The sequence below is a fragment of the Arvicanthis niloticus genome, chromosome 8 (genome assembly GCF_011762505.2).
Source record: "Arvicanthis niloticus isolate mArvNil1 chromosome 8, mArvNil1.pat.X, whole genome shotgun sequence".
Lineage (NCBI taxonomy): Eukaryota > Metazoa > Chordata > Mammalia > Rodentia > Muridae > Arvicanthis > Arvicanthis niloticus.
In genome coordinates this window covers 87,949,491-87,967,099 of record NC_047665.1, presented here as the reverse complement: position 1 = coordinate 87,967,099, position 17,609 = coordinate 87,949,491, and the positions used below count along the sequence as shown (strand labels likewise).

Below are 17,609 nucleotides of genomic sequence, written 5' to 3'. Positions count from 1 at the left end.
TGCAAGGGCACCCACATACATAAAAGAAACTTTACTAAAGCTTAAAGCATACATTGCACCCTACACAATAATAGTGGGAGATTTCAACACCCTACTCTCAGCTATGGACAGATCATGGAAACAGAAACTAAACTGAGACACAATGAAACTAACAGAAATTGGACTTAACTGATATCTATAGAACATTTCATCCTAAAACAAAAGAATATACCTTCTTCTCAGCACCTCATGGTACCTTCTCCAAAATAGACCATATAATTGGTCACAAAACAGGCCTCAACAGGTACAAAAAGATTGACATAATCCCTTGTACCCTATCAGACCACCATGGACTAAGACTCATCTTTGACATAGACAAAAACATTGGAAAGCCCACATACAGGTGGAAACTGAACAATGCTCTACTCTATGATAACTTGGTCAAGGGAGATATAAAGAAAGAAATTAAAGACTTTTTAGAGTTAAATGAAAATGAGGACACATCATATCAAAATTTGTGGGACTCTATGAAACCAGTACTAAGAGGAAAAATCATAGCTCTAAGTACCCACAAAAAGAAAATGGAAAGAGCATTAATAACTTGACAGCACACCTGAAAATGTTAGAACAAAAAGAAGCTAATATTCCCAAGAGGAGTAGACGGCAGGAAATAATCAAGCTCAGGGCTGAAATCAACCAAGTTGAAACAAAAAGAACTATACAAAGTATCAACAAAACCAGGAGCTGGTTCTTTGAGAAAATCAACAAGATAGACAAACCCTTAACCAGACTAACCAAAGGGCACAGAGACAGTACTCAAATTAATAAAATCAGAACTGAAAAGGGAAACATAACAACAGAAACAGAGGAAATTAAAAAATCGTCAGATCCTACTACAAAGGCCTATACTCAACAAAATTGGAAAATATGAATGAAATAGACAAGTTTCTAGATAGATACCAGGTACCAAAGTTAAACGAGGAGCAGATAAAACATCTAAACAGTCCCATAACCCCTAAAGAAATACAAGCAATCATTAAAAATCTCCTCACCAAAAAAAAGTCCGGGGTCAGATGGCTTTAGTGCAGAATTCTATCAGACCTTCCAGGAAGACCTAATACCAATTCTCTTCAAACTATTCCACAGAATAGAAACAGAAGGAACAATACCCAATTCGTTCTATGGAGCTACAATTACGCTCATACCTAAGCCTCACAAAGACACAACAAAGAAAGAGAACTTTAGACCAATCTCTCTTATGAATATTGATGCAAAAATACTCAATAAAATTCTCGCAAACCGAATCCAACAACACATAAAGACAATTATCCATCAAGATCAAGTAGGCTTTATCCCAGGAATGCAGGGATGGTTCAATATTCAGAAATCCATCAATGTAATCCACTACATAAATAAACTCAAAGAAAAAAATCACATGATCATCTCACTTGATGCTGAGAAAGCATTTGACAAAATTCAACATTCCTTCATGTTAAAAGGCTCGGAAAGATTAGAAATTCAAGGTTCATACCTAAACATAGTAAAAGCAATATACAGCAAGCCAGTAGCCAACATTAAACTAAGTGGAGAGAAAGTTGAAGCAATCCCACTAAAATCAGAGACTAGACAAGGCTGTCCACTCTCACCCTACCTATTCAATATAGTACTGGAAGTCCTAGCTAGAGCAATTAGATAACAAAGGGAAGTCAAAGGGATACAGATAGGAAAGGAAGAAGTCAAAATTCCACTATTTGCAGATGATATGATAGTATACTTAAGTGACCCTAAAATTTCCACCAGAGAACTCCTAAACCTGATAAACAACTTCAGTAAAGTGGCTGGTTATAAAATCCACTCAAAAAAAATCAGTAGCCTTCCTATACTCAAAAGATAAACAGGCTGAGAACGAAATTAGGGAAATGACACCCCTCACAATAGTTACAAATAATATAAAATATCCTGGAGTGAATCTAACCAAGCAAGTGAAAGATCTGTATGACAAGAACTTCAAGTCTCTGAAGAAAGAAATAGAAGAATATCTCAAAAGATGGAAAGATCTCCCATGCTCCTGGATTGGCAGGATTGATTTAGTAAAAATGGCCATCTTGCCAAAAGCAATCTATAGATTCAATGCAATACCCATAAAAATTCCAAATCAATTCTTCATTGAGATAGAAAGAGCAATTTGCAAATTTATTTGGAACAACAAAAACCCAGGATAGCAAGAACTATTCTCAACAACAAAAGAACTTCTGGGGGAATCACCATCCCTGACCTCAAAGTATACTACAGGGCAATAGTAATAAAAACTGCATGGTATTGGTACAGAGACAGGCAGGAAGATCAATGGAATAGAATTGAAGATCCAGAAATGAGCCCACATACCTATGGTCACTTGATCTTTGACAAAGGAGCTAAAAAATCCAGTGGAAAAAGGACAGCATTTTCAGCAGATGGTACTGGTTCAACTGGAGGTCAACATGTAGAAGGATGCAAATCGATCCATTCATATCTCATTGTACAAAGCTCAAATCCAAGTAGATAAAAGACCTTCACTTAAAACCAGGTACACTGAAACTAATAGAAGAGAAGGTGGGGAAGACCCTCGAATACCTAGGCACAGGGGAAAAGTTCCTGAACAGAACACCAATGGTTTATGCTCTAAGATCAAGAATTGACAAAGGGGACCTCATAAAATTACAAAGCTTCTGTAAGGCAAAGGACATTGTCAATATGACAAAATGGCAACCAACAGATTGGAGAAAAACTTTACCAATCTACATCCGATAGAGGGCTAATATGCAATATATACAAATAACTCAAGAAACTATACTCTAGACAACCATATAACCCTATTTTAAAATGGGGTACAGAGGTAAACAAAGAATTCTCAACAGAGGAAACTCGAATGGCTGAGAAGCACCTTAAGAAATGCTCAACATCCTTAGTCATCAGGGAAATGCAAATCAAAACAACACTGAGATACTACCTCACACCAGTCAGAATGGCTAAGATCAAAAACTCAGGTGATAGTAGATGCTGGCGAGGATGTGAAGAAAGAGAACACTCCTCCATTGTTGGTGGGATTGCAAGCTGGTACAACCACTCTGGAAATCAGTCTGGCGGTTCCTCAGAAAACTGGACATAGCATTACCTGAGGATCCAGCTATACCACTCCTGGGCATATACCCAGAAGATGCTCCAACATATAATAAGGACATATGCTCCACTATTTTCATAGCAACCTTATTTATAATAGCCAGAAGCTGAAAAGAGCCAAGATGTCCCTCAACAGAGGAGTGGATGCAAAAAATGTGGTACATCTACACAATGGAGTATTTCTCAGCTATTAAAAATAATGAATTTGAGAAATTTATACGCAAATGGATGGATCTAGAAATTATCATCCTGAGTGACTTAACTCAATCACAAAAGAACACACATGGTATTTACTCACTGTTAAGCAGATTGGATAAGGGGATAAAATTTGAAACATAAATATTATAACCAATTAAAAAAGAAAAAAAAGAAAAGTTGTTAGAACCAATATCTTTTAAAAAATGTCAGCCCTCTAGGAAAAATTTTTTTTCTTGATACTAAAACTTGTTCTGAGAATTCTATATTGCAGAATACACAGCCTCGGTGTATCTACTCATCAAGCAAACTGAGCAGACCTACTCAAACCTCTGATGTCCTGGAATTCCAACTGGATGCAGTGAAGACACAGTGTCAGAGGCTTATCAGTTTACTCTTTCCCCCACCCCTCTTCTAATATCTCAAAACCCATAATCAGCTTGAAGAAGTTAATGAAGAGTCAGCGCCCCTATTCCCTGGGCTTGGGGACTAAGGTGGTTAATATTGGGCTGTCTTTCTAGGGAAAAGTAGTGGTTTTGTTGGAACAGGGAGGATTAGCTAGGATTTATTGCATAGCCTCAACCTATTGATAGAAATCTGTATAATTAGTATCAAGATGAAGTTATAATCTCTTAAATGGTACAAAATTTACTTTGATTTCAAATTTAAGGTTTTCATTGGTATGAGTTTCTTATTGATATAAAAATGACATGAATATTGGTACTCGCATAGGCATTGTGCCTGTATAACACATTTAGGAATACAAGGCTTAGACCCAATCCTTCTTTAACTTTTTCAACAGATTTGAGATGGTTAGCCTGTGAGTTAAGGGACTATAGCAAATTCATGGCTTGGAGTTTATTGTTAGGGTGTTCTCTATGTTTTATTTCTAAATAGCTGAGAGGAGTTAACAGACAGCAGTCCAGGTTATCTTACATGGATAGTTGGTTCTCAAAACGTCAGAAGTCCACAGAATTGACGTTACAGACATTTCTATATTAATGTTCAGTTTGATTAGAGACCTGTCTGCTCCTGACAGCTGTTGGGCCTTGGATGAGGTAACGCCATTTAACCTGTGCCCATCAATCACGTAGGACACAGGTAGAGGGCGTGATTAACAAGTCTCCACCTCCAGAGATTTAAATATTAATGAGTTATCAAAAGGCCAGGGGCGTAGCTAATTAAGTTTTTCCCTACCCTTTTCCCCTCCCTATAAAAGTCAGGCTCCTGTGTCTTTTGGGGTGGAAGCGCATACCATCTATACCCACTCAACATGCCATGAACAATAAAGCTTTGGAAAACCAGACTCCACGTGTCGCCCGGTCTCGCCACCAGATTCCCAGCCTTTGGAAGCTCGAACCACAACCACACTGAAGCCGCCAGCCCACAGCAGCTGTGTGAATGTGGGACCCCTGGCCTGCAGTGTGGGAAGCGTGCCTCGGACCTGCTGCTGGACTGCCGGACTCCCTCCCCCACTCCCGCACCCCACCCCACCCCCCCAAGATTTCTTCCCCACAGACAGCTTCCTGTCTTGGATTCTAAGAAGAAATTGATCATCCTTGGAGTTACTCCAGTTGTGCAGAGACAGCCACAAGGCAAGAATTGCCTCTTTCCATCTATAGACAAATTACTGTCCAGAAAAGGACACACTTGCAGAATAGTTGACTGATTATATCTGCCTAGACAGAGTAATCAGCCCTTAATAATTCTGCATCACTAAGGTCTGTCAGATGATTCTGGGCCAGAAGGCTGAAGATTTGATGCTCCAACGTTCGGTAGTATAGGGGCTTTCCAGGTGTTCAGAGGTCTCTATAAATTGGCTAAGTTTTAGAAGCTATGCTTTGTGCTTCCCATAATTTCAGTTAACTAAGTCATTCTAGATTTCTGATGGGGTTGAAGACCTATAGTCTCATAGCCAATCCTGGCTATTTACTTTGAGAGAAAAGATCTGAGTGGAAGGTTTTCAGCTGACATTTATTCTAAGCCAAGAAAAAAGCCAGGTTCAAAACTACGTGTTTTAGTTAGGAGAGACGACAGATGTTCTGGTTAGTCAACAAAATGATGGACTGGGTATTAGGACTATCTTGTACCTCACTGGTACAAATAGCAATAATTATGCTCTGATTGTATTTTGAGAGAAAAGTGTTATTTTAACAGGAAGGGTGATTTGTAAGAGGAGCTAAGGGGGAAGGAGTACTGAGAGGAAGAGATGGAGTAAGGAGAGGAGAAGATGGAGAGGAGAAGCAAGGTGATGAGAGAAAGAAAGAGAAAGAAGGGTGGCATGGAGGCAGATGTCCATGTGTCTCTACCAGTCAAATACAGTTTATATATCTAGGTTGGGTATTGGGTTACACTTCTGATTGAGCATTACCAAACGTATAAAGCCTTTGACTAACACTTTAAAAAATTGTATAAAAGCAAAAAGGAAAAGGGGACATGGGATAGGGGTTATCTAGGGAGGGGAAATGGGGAAAGGGGATGGCATCTGAAATGTAAATAAAATATAAAATAAAAAAATTGTAAATTAACTTTAGAAAAATTTTCATGCTTAGTATGTTAAATTCACAACTTTTTTAATTTTTAAAAATGTAGCTAACTGTTTAATGAGATTCATTCTTTTATTTAGAAATGTATCTTTATAAATATATATAAAATATATATTTATATCTTGAAAAAAAATGACTTTCAACCATGCACCTGTAGTTCCTGGGGAGCCCTGGAGCTTCAGACCAAGGGATCCGGCAGGTATCCCCCTGACATTCCCCTGGAGGTGGAGGATGAGGGGGCTTGTATTTAGATGTGTCTTGACCATTAGTGCTTGCTGTGTTGAGAAGTGTCTGATTTAGCTCTATACCAGATTTTTCAATTGAGTTACTTGGTTTGTTGGTGTCTAACTTCAGCTTTTCATTTATTTTGACCATTAGGGTTAGTAAAGATACTTTTCCATTCTGTAGGCTACCATTTTGTCCTATTGATGGTGTCCTTTGCCCTACAGAAGCTTTTTAGTTTCATTTTTTCTTAGTTTCTAACCTATGAGTATTCTGTTTAGGAAGTTGGCTCCTATGCCAATGTATTCAAGGCTATTCCATACTTTTTCTTCTCTTAGATTTAGTGTATCTGGTTTTATGTTGAGGTCTTTGATCCACTTGGACTTGAGTTTTTTGCACAATAATAAATGTGTATTTATTTGCATTCTTATACAGGCTGATGGCCAGTTTGACAGCATTTGTTTTGATCCTGCTGTGTAAATGTGTATGACTCTGCACCTATATGTGTTTCTTGTGCTTTATCTTGGTTCTTTTTCTTGTGTTCATTTTGTCCTACTCTGATTTGGATTTGTTCCTTTTAGTTTTATATTATCATTATTATTATTCTTTAGAAACCTGTTTGTTTTCTGAGGAGAGACAAAAAGGTTAAGAATCAAGATGGAATGGGAGGTACAGAGGATCTTGAAGAAGTTGGAAAAAGGTAAACTGTAATTATAATATATTTTATGAAAAAAATCTATTTTCAATAAAAGTAGAAAATGCAAAAAAAGAATATATGGATTAAAAAGATTTACTATTTTGGATTACATAATGGGGAATTTTATTAATCTAATAGTAAAATATTAGAGAGAGAGAGAGAGAGAGAGAGAGAGAGAGAGAGAGAGGGGGGGGGGGGGCTTTGGCTCAAAAGCATTGGATTCATAAAGTCCAAAAAAATCCGCTGTAATCTATTATTTTGTTTTTTTAATGTATCTCCTATGCTTTATCACTCATACTTAACTCTGTCCACAAACATGTTTTTTAGAATGTCTGCCCAAAATATGGTGACATCTCACCTATTCCACCTTTCAATGATAAACAAACAAAGAGTAACTGAGGCATCTCACTGTCAGCTTTTGAAATGTTGTATTCAAGATCCCTCCAAATGGCACCTAGAAGTTTCAATCATTGTCTTAAACCTATGGTAACATTTAATTTCAAAATCAGTGATCTCTCAGAAGGAAAACCCAATTATGTGTTCACTCACAAGCAGGAACAATTATAGAGTGTTAACTGTCCAGTCAAACAATAAGGACTTTTTTTCAAGGTCATTTCCAAAATAAGAAATGAGATGATTACCACCAGATAACAATTTCACCAAGTTTATCTCACAAAAATACAAAAATATGGTGGTTAGTTAGCAGAGGTTAGGCCAATGGAAGAAAGGATATTGATCAGAAAATACAAAATTCCAATTCCATAATAACAAGATTTATGAGTATTTTGAAAATTTAAGTGGGTATTAGGAATCTTACCACAAAAATTAGTAACTACACGATGAAATTTACATGTTAATATTCACATGTAGTATATTTAACATAATTCTGTACACATTAAACACATATAATTTTATCTTTTAAACTGAATTATATTAATATAAAATTACAAAGAAAAAAAGGACTTCTTTTCTGAAATAATATTGTGGACTAGTATCAATTCTGTCTCCAAAATTCCACACAAATATCAAGGAAAGATAGTCACACAAGTTATTACTACCTTAGAAGATTCCCTATAACTTTTGAAACTAACTACCCTTAGAAGAAATAAGTCTATCACTCTCTCTGTTAATGCCCACATGGATACAATAATCAAAAAATTTTCTCTCTGCAATCTTCTTTTTTCCTCTGGGGAATAAAAGGTATTGGGACCTGGAAAAGTAATAGAACAATTTATTTAATGAGGAACTCTGGTAATTAAATTATTTAAATGACAGAAACCTCAACCATTGTCCCTCACCTGTAATTATATTATTCTATTCTCCATAATGATCCATGGAGGCTTTCTGGGAACAGGTTATGGAACTAGAAAGCCTCCATGATGGATATCTAAGAGAATCTGTAAATCCTGGTCAAGACAGTGGATGCAAAGGTAAATTAATAGTAGCAGTAGTTGTAGCAGCAGCAGCAGCAGCAGCAGCAGCAGCAGCAGCAGCAGCAGAAGAAGAAGAAGAAGAAGAAGAAGAAGAAGAAGAAGAAGAAGAAGAAGAAGAAGAAGAAGAAGAAGAAGAAGAAGAAGAAGAAAATTAGCTATATCTCCAGAATAATAGCAATAAGGGATACCAGAAACACTTTGTCTCTAAAGGAGAACTCTGTTTTTTTTTTTTTTAAGTAGACTTGGTTTTTTGCTCTCTCACTCATTGTAATCTGGCATCTCCTATCAAGAAGAGTAATTTTTGCAAAGGGGTAGTTGGCAAAATAATTCTTGAGCACATATGCATGTCTGTATATGGTGTGTGTGTGTGTGTGTGTGTGTGTGTGTGTGTGTGTGTGTGTGTGTGTTTGTCTACACATACAGACACACACACACACTTTTTGTTTTGTTTGGGAGTTTTCTGTTATTTGTTTTGATCTTGCTGATTTTCCGTTTTCAGTTTGTCTGTTTTGACTAGTCATTTGGAGTGCTGGAGTTTGGTTTGTTTGAGAGAAATTTTGAGAGAAATAATGAGAACAAGCATGAAATCTGGTGAATAAGGAAATGGGAAGGATCTTTGAAGAGTTATAAAGGAGAAAAAATATAATAAAAATATATTATATATAAAAAGCTACAGGAAAGTAAGGAATTCTAAAAGCAGGATAAATAGTCTTCCCAAGGGATAAACACTTCAGCTGGTAATCTAAAACCAAATAGTCATCCCTGAAAACATATACATACAAGTAACATTATATAGAATAAATAGATTACATCTATGAATTTAAAAGTTTAAGTGTGTGTGTGTGTGTGTGTGTGTGTGTGTGTGTGTGTGTGTAAAACAACAATTAATAAAATAGAACAAGGATGGTTATATTGAAAAATTTTAAGGAATTAAAATGATTGAAGAAATGACATAATTATGATTAATCTCAAAAACTAAAATAATTTAAAAATAAAACTTTTGCCAATTTTTTAAAAAATAATCTCTTACAGTCTGATCTTCTTCTTCAAGTTTTCTTTCAATTGTACTTCCCTTCTAGACATTCTGCATCCAATTATTTACTCCTTAACAACTCAGGTATTTTCAATTTTGTCACACTTAATTTATCTATCATGTTATCTATGTTTTTTACTGAATTACTTGAATTATATTATTACTTGTTAGTTTTAGTTGTAATTATTGTTTCACTTTTGTATTCCAACTAATGTTTACCTACAATTAATTATTTATGAGAATTAACACAATAAAAGTTTTTAATATAAATAATATCTATTTTAAAATAATTTTTAAATGTTCAGAAAAAAGTATATGATTAAAATTGGAGGCAATTAGAGTAACATGTTCATGGATTTACCACAGATACACTATTGATTTAATATCTTGTAGACTGTGGTCTTGAAACAACTACTACTTATTGGACTAAAAACTTGGCCTTGGTTATTTTGTTTTCTAACATACCTTTAGATTCTGGCAACAAAAACAGCTGTTACCTTTTTCTAACAACATTTTTCTCTTGTAATTGTAGTTATGACACATTGCTATGACAACCTATGTTGACTTATATCGTTATGTTAACTGGACTTATACTTCTAAAACTGCTATTAACTTTTTATTATGCTTTTATTTTAAATTTTTACATGCATTTTATACTATTTAGTTTTGTGTCTAAATTTAGAGATAGATATAAAGTTGAATTTTACTTTTTGTTATATAATTGATATTTGGGTACAGATATGTATTATGTATCCAAAATTTGTATTTGTCCATCACTTATAACATTCCAATGATCCATGTATATCTTTGGAGAGATGAGATAAAACTGTCCCAAATTCAGACTAGCAGGTGAATTTGAATTTACCAATGCAATGGTGGCATTAAGGAAAATTGAAGGGGTGTTCTTACACTGCCTCACATACTATGTTCTTCCTGACTCTCACATCTACTCTCCAATAGTCATGTCTTAAAATCCCTAACTTTAATCATAGTCTAATAGAACAAACTTCTACTCTCTTTCTTTGCTAAGAATGTTTCTTCATTCCTTACCTTGATGTAAAATTACCCACCATTATTACCTCTGCTGAAATATTTATATTTAAGATAAGCCCTTTCTACATTCTTTCATGCAATAGCTTAGTGCAGAATGTATCTTTATGACTTATATAAACTTCAATAGATATCAATAATAATGATTTTATCATAAAACATGTTTAATTTCAATAATCACATTTATTCTTAATAATTTAAGTTAATTTGCTTTATAGAAACTGTGATTGATGTAGTCAAATACATATTTTATACATGGATGCCATTAATGTTTTTAAACTGCCATCATGACTATGTGAGTATACACTCTCATATATACAGTTTTTATGTTTATTTTATTCTCATTTGACTTTATTTTAATGGAGTGGCATTATTTTGTCCTCATAATATGCACCCCACATTATTTTTACATATCTTGTAAGAACACACAAGGTATTTTCTGGCTAAAGGAACGTAGGTTCATCCGTGAAAAATATGGCACTCATTCAAAATAATGGAGTTTGAATGGACTAACAATAATTATATTTATAATAATGCATACTTGATGGATTTCAAGTTTAAATATACTGCTAAGTAGACCTATAAGACAAAATTATTGGATGCTCAGAAGAAAAACTTAGATTTTTGAGATGCCAATTGCATATGACAGACAGGAACCACACTAGAATAAATGAATTTTAACATCATTTAATTGCTCGTTTCAATCTTACAATGAAGTAATATCAAGGTGCAAAATTATTTGTAGCTAAGTGGCTTTAAGTAACTATCTCAGGGTCACATAAATAATTACTTGGTAAACCAAAATTTTGTTCCTAGAAATTTGCGTTGAGAGTCCAATTTTTAAACCAAGTTCCAAGTTTAACCAAGTAAAACTATGAAAAAGTTTTATATCTAAAATACTTGTTAAAAATAGAATAATAATAGTAATCATAATAATAATAGCAATAAAATATATACCTTTTGATATGCTTATTGTACAAAGCCCCTTTAAAGCTCTGAATAGACTTTATAGTACTAATACTTATAAAGAAAATAAGATTTTGTTAGTTAATAGTTATATCAATAAGTATAAACTCAGAAAATAAATATGGGTTGGATTATAAAAACATGATTAATTTATTACAAAACTTTAGGAATGAGGAAGTATCATGGCTCTTAAGGAATATATAAAATGTCTTATGACCATTTTATAGCTAGTGAATACAAAAAATAAGAGGAAATTTAAATAAATGAGTAAATATGAAATGAAGGAGATTTATGCCAAATAAAATATGAGGCTCAAAACATTAGAAACATTTAAAGTGAAATGAGATTATTCTTGTCTAAGGACATCAAGGTAATGTGAAGGATCATGAAGAGTCAAGAACATCCATCCAAAAACAAGAGTGTTAAGTCATATGGGACTCATGTCAGTATGAATGTTTTCTAAACATTTGTTTGTTTGTCAAGGAGTGAAGCCTCTTGAATGGGAAAAGAAAATCACACAGAAGTATCACAGTTCCTCCTATTGGGTCTCTCAGATGATCCTAAAATGCAGCCTATTCTCTTCGGGATGTTCCTATTTATGTATCTAGTCACAGTGCTTGGGAACCTGCTCATCATCCTGGCTGTCAGTTCTGATTCCCACCTCCACAACCCCATGTACTTCTTCCTCTCCAACCTCTCATTTGTAGACATCTGTTTCACTTCTACCACTGTCCCAAAAATGCTGGTGAACATCCAGACAAAGAACAAAAATATCTCCTACATGCAGTGCCTCACTCAAGTCTATTTTTTTATGGTTTTTGCAGGAATGGATAATTTCCTACTGACTGTAATGGCCTTTGACCGCTTTGTGGCCATTTGTCACCCCTTAAACTACACAGTCATCATGAACTCTTACTTCTGTTGCCTCCTTGTGCTAATGTGCTGGATCATAATTTTATCAGTCTCCCTGTTTCATAGTCTATTAATGAAACAATTAACCTTCTCCATGGGTACTGAAGTCCCACATTTCTTCTGTGAGTTAGCTCAAATTCTCAGATTAACAAACTCTGATATTCTCATCAATAATATTGCATTATATGTGGCTACTGCTCTGTTATGTGTGTTTCCTGTCATTGGAATTCTCTTCTCTTACTCGCAGATTGTCTCCTCATTACTGAAGATGTCTTCTGTTGTAAGCAAGTACAGAGCCTTTTCCACCTGTGGGTCTCACCTGTGTGTGGTCTGTTTGTTTTATGGTACAGCACTGGGGGTTTACCTCAGTTCAGCTGGGACAGATGTTTCTCAAGGAAGCACTATAGCCTCGGTGATGTATACTGTGGTCACTCCTATGCTCAACCCATTCATCTATAGCCTGAGGAACAAAGATGTAAAGGGGGCTCTGGTAAGACTCCTTAGAGTATATTCTTGTCCTTGATGGATTAACACCTAAAAAACTAAGTAAACATTGCAATTCTTGAGGCAAATTCTGTGGATTTTAACATCCTATTTATCTACTTGAAAATGCTTGCTATTTCATTTTTTGTTCCCAAAACACCATCACCTTGTCGCATGTGTGTTGCCCTCTGCCACTTTCATAGTCATACCTTTTCTCTATTTTTTGTAAAAGGTTTTCAATAGTTTCAACTTGGTCAGTTATAGTACAGGGAGGGGGTTAGATTTCTAATTGACTTTAAATGTAGAATTAGTAAGGAGGCTCACCAACCTGAGTTCAATCCCCAGGAAGTACATAAAGGAATAGGATATGGACCCCCACAAGTTGTCCTCTGATCTCCACATTTGTGCTGACAGAGAGAGAGAGAAAGAGAGAGAGAGAGAGAGAGAGAGAGAGACAGACAGACAGACAGACAGACAGACAGACAGACAGACAGAACAAGAAGAATTAATGTTTGGATTTTCTGAAGTGTTTAACCTTTTGTGAATTCTTTGTATATATTTTAATTGTTCTTTTGAATTCTTTGTCTGAATTTCACCTAAATAGTTCTCATTGAAAACCATTGCTATGTAATTGGTAATCGTCAAAGAGAATTATCATGGAGTTTTTGTGTTTTCTTATTTTTACATCAGAATTTGCACATCTTCATTGCTTATGGCTTTTGGTATAATTTTCTAATCCATTTGTGTTGAGTGGGTATTTATGTCTCCACTTGATGTAATTACAACTAAGCTGATGAGATCAAATAGGTAATGGTTGAAGTTCAGTCTCAGTAACACTCAGTACTAACTTTTGTATAGGATATTTGAAGTGGTTGCAGTTTATCAGGAGAAATTCTTTCTTTAGACATTATTAGAAGACATTCTACATGAGCTAGTACAGAGGAGAAGGGTAGGTTTCCTGGTTAACGGGGCATGCATATTAGACCTAAAAAGTAGATGGTGCTCCATTCAGATGCTTAAATATAAAAAGTTGGGGTTCAGGAGTGATGGCAGACCTCCTGAGGAAAAGACAAGCACCTGGAAGATCCTGAGATAGCAGAGGTTATTGTCTAAAGAAGAGTTGAGGTGTCAACATCAAGGAAGAATTCCTTTCAGGCTCTATTACATAAAGCTTGGGGTTCTGAATTAAGTCAGAGCTCTGGTTTCTAACACTGGAACTATACTTTGTAAGAGTCCTAAGATGCTAAGTGTGAGAATTCCAGAAAGTATACAATGTGGTCTGCAAACAGTAGCAAGTTCTACTCAAATACTGGGATACTGAAGGTTAGAGAGCTGGATGGCTGAAAATATGACTTCTGACCAGGGAAACGGGTTGTGCTCAAATACATGAGATTCTATGAGTGATTCTCAGTGTCACAGGATTCTGGGATTCTGAAATCCCACAGAGAGGAAATGTAGACTCTTAACTGGGGAAGCAAGCATTGCTTACCTTCTATGGCATTGGGAAGTGGGCTCCATATGGGTCCTTAGATGCTGAGGATTGGGGTGATGGTGAGTATAACTTATTATTTACTTATTTATATAAAATTTTTCTTTGTTTTTGATAATTTCAAAGTGTGTGCCATAAAATATGAACATATTATAGTAATTATTAAATATTCAATTGTTTTGATTTCTTTATAAGGTGTTTCAATTTTTCTGTAAAAAAGAATCATTGATACATAAAAACTGATCTTTATCTTGCTTATATCTTTACTGGATTTGTTAGTTCAAACATTTTTGGTATATAATTTATGTTTTATATACTGAAATCTGTAACAGGCACCCTGGGCAATATAACTTCTTTCTTTGTAATTTTTCATGGATTTAATTTTGTCCTTTGACAATTTCATATATTTAATGAATCTTGGCCATTCTCCAAACCTTTTTCTTATATCTTTCATCATTTTCTTTCTGAAGCTGAAATGATAATTTCCAACAAGTAAAAATATTCTACCTTCTTACCCTTTTGGAGGACTGCCAATGTTGAATTTTGGTAGCTCACATGGCATGAGTAGAAGGTTATTTACTAGAACACAGGCAACTTACAAGCAGTGACATCCCTAAAGAAAATTTCTTCCACGTGCTCCAGAATACATTGACTGACTGTTGTTCCTAAGTGAAGATTGGGAAGTCATGAGTCCTTCTTCCTCCTCAATTTGAAATGATGACATGTTTTGTGGAACTTTCTTGCAGAGACTATATAAATGAAGTAGCTATGTTATATCCAAACACAGTTCCCAAATTCTATATGATGGTTTTAATGATTCTGACCACCCATAGGCTAATAGATTTTAATAGTTTGTCACCAGCTGGTAGAACTGTGACTCCCCCACAAAAGGCTCATAGAGTTTAATAACTTGTCACCAATTGGTAGAACTGTTTGGGAAGAATTGAGAATAGATGTGTCCTAGTCTCTGTCTTTGTCTCTGTCTCTGTCTCTGTCTCTGTCTCTGTCTCTCTGTCTCTGTCTCTGTCTCTGTCTCTCTCTCTGTCTCTCTCTCTGTCTCTGTCTCTCTCTCTCTCTCTCTCTCTCTCTCTCTCTCTCTCTCTCTCTCTCTCTCTGCCTCCTACTTACCGAGCAGAAATAAGCTCTCAGATATTCCTATAGACATGCCTTCATTCCACTACAATAGATTCTAAAACTCTGAAAGTTTAAGTCCAAAATTAACATTTTTCTTGATAAGTTGCCTTGCTTATGCTGTCTTGTCATAACACAAGGAAAAAAACTAAGAAAAGTTGATTCAAGGGAATAAGCTATTGCTGTGAGAGGCTTCACCTTGCTGTTTTTTGGAATGATGAAGGAAATGTAACTGAGGAATAGAAAAGTGATTGAATGCCATAAGAGGGATTAGTAGGGCATTCAAGTAGGAGTCTAAAAGACAATAGTATTGAAAGCAAAAGGATTCAGAGGGGAACAATATTAGCAAGTGGGCTAAAGACCATTCTTATGGGGTTTTGCAAATAAAAAAAAAAGTATGGCTGCACTCTTTGTCCTAAGAATCTCCTAATGCTTAATTGAATATATGGACTACTTTATTTGGTGAAGGAGATTTGAATACAGTATAATATTGACTTTATTATATAGTTAACCACTCTTATGCATATCTACAGTCAAATAACTAACAAATCAAAAAGAAATACAAAATGTACATTTTAAGCAGAAAACTAGAATCAGAGAATTTTATACTGGAGCTAAAGATCTTACTAAAGAGATAAAGAGAAATGATGTGAAGCAGGAAAAAGAGAGGGTCATCCACAGGCCAAGGCCCCATATAGCTAGGCTTCAAACTTGTAAAAAGAAAAGGCCTGAGGAGTTTTATTATCCTTAAAAAAACAACAACAACAACAAGAAGAGAATACTTCTCCATATGGGATTTAACTGGTCAGGATTCACCCTAAGCAGGCATTCAAATTGGGCAGAATTTTCCACATGGTTCTACCTTTAGAGTCATGAAGAATACATGAGTAAATGGGCTGTAGAATCTTCCTCCACAGTTAAAGAGAGTCACTAAGATCATACAAGAGTCACTGCACGGAGATCCCCAGAGGCCATTGTATAAAGCTGTGAAAATAAAGCCTTAATTATGCTAGAGTTCCCAAGATGCTGACGATGACAAAGCTGTGAGATATGTTGTGGAAAGCAACAAACGTGGAGTGGAAACTGAAACAAGAGAGAGAAGCAACAAACGTGGCGTGGAAACTGGAACAAGAGAGAGAAGTACATGGAAGGCAGCATACATGGATCTACAGGACTTGAATTGGTCTTGATTTAGTCTAGTATTTCCTCACTATACTCTCAGTCCTCTCTGTTGAAATGGTAATGTACATTCTATGCCATTGTGTGTTGAAAGCACATAATTTGATTTTAATTTTTCAGGGGATTCTACAGTTAAGGTATTGCTTTGGAGCTCAGAAGACAATGTTAAGACTGAATGATTATGAGGATTTTTGAAGTTATATTAAATAGATTTTTATTTACGGTATGATCATAAGCCTATGGAGGCCAAGAAGTAGAATATAGTGGTTTGAATGAGAATGGCCCCCATGGGCTCTAAGTTTAGATATTTGGTCCCCAGTTGGTAGAACTGTTTGTGGGTGATTGGAAGACAAGAGCTTGTTTGAAGAAGATGAATATGTAGCACCAGAGATGAGCCTTGAAATTTCAAAAGCATCTGTCTCATCATTCCAAGCCCTCCTCTCTGTCTCTATCTCTGTCTCTGTATCTCTTTCTCTATGTCTCTCTCTTCATTCTGTCATCTCCTTATGTCTCTGTTTTTTCTGTGTCTCTGTATCTCTCTATCTCTCTGTCTCACTCTGTTTCTCTCTGCCTCTCTGTCTTCCTGTGGTAAGGGGGTTTCTGTCTGCTTCTCTGTCTCCTACTTACTAATCAACATGTAAGCTTTCAGCTGTTCTTAATACCATGGCTTTGTTCTACCACCATGGATTCTAATTCTCTAAAAGATTTAGAATTCTAAAGCTCTAAATAAACTCTTCTGTAAGTTGCCTTAATCATGTTGTTTTCATATCAATTAAACAGTAACTAATTTTTTATTTTTTTAGCTTTGAACCTCTGCATTAAACCCAAGTTAACTTTAGTTTATCAAAGATCACTCCAGTTCACTTTAAAACTCCAAAATAATATTATGTTAATGGGTAAGATGGTTCTGTGGTTAAATGTGCTTCTAGCCAAGCCAGATGACATGAGTTCAATTCTTTTTTTTAATTTTATTTTATTTACATTACATTTACATTTCATATTTTATCCCCTTATCCCATTCCCCCTCCACCCAGGAACCCCTTATCCCATCCCCCCTCCTTCTGCTTCTATGAGGGTATGCCCCCAACTGCCCCCCCCACTCCCACCTCCCCACCTTCGAATTCCTCCCTGATTG

General features: G+C 35.5%; 1 protein-coding gene across 5 annotated transcripts; it reads left to right on the top strand.

The window, feature by feature from the left end:
- Window positions 1-8,089: 8,089 nt before the first annotated feature.
- On the top strand, window positions 8,090-17,226 carry LOC117714019 (olfactory receptor 7D4-like). 5 transcript variants are annotated; one of them, XM_076939821.1, is made up of 4 exons: window positions 8,090-8,228; window positions 9,264-9,348; window positions 10,533-10,609; window positions 11,764-17,226. In XM_076939821.1, exon 4 carries the CDS (start codon window positions 11,780-11,782, stop codon window positions 12,713-12,715), a length of 936 nt encoding a protein of 311 aa, XP_076795936.1. In that variant the 5' UTR covers window positions 8,090-8,228; window positions 9,264-9,348; window positions 10,533-10,609; window positions 11,764-11,779; the 3' UTR covers window positions 12,716-17,226. The 5 variants fall into 5 exon arrangements, with proteins under 5 accessions (XP_076795936.1, XP_076795937.1, XP_034366502.1 ...); XM_076939823.1 differs by having other exon boundaries at window positions 8,112-8,228; window positions 9,311-9,348; XM_076939822.1 differs by lacking the exon at window positions 10,533-10,609.
- Window positions 17,227-17,609: the final 383 nt, after the last annotated feature.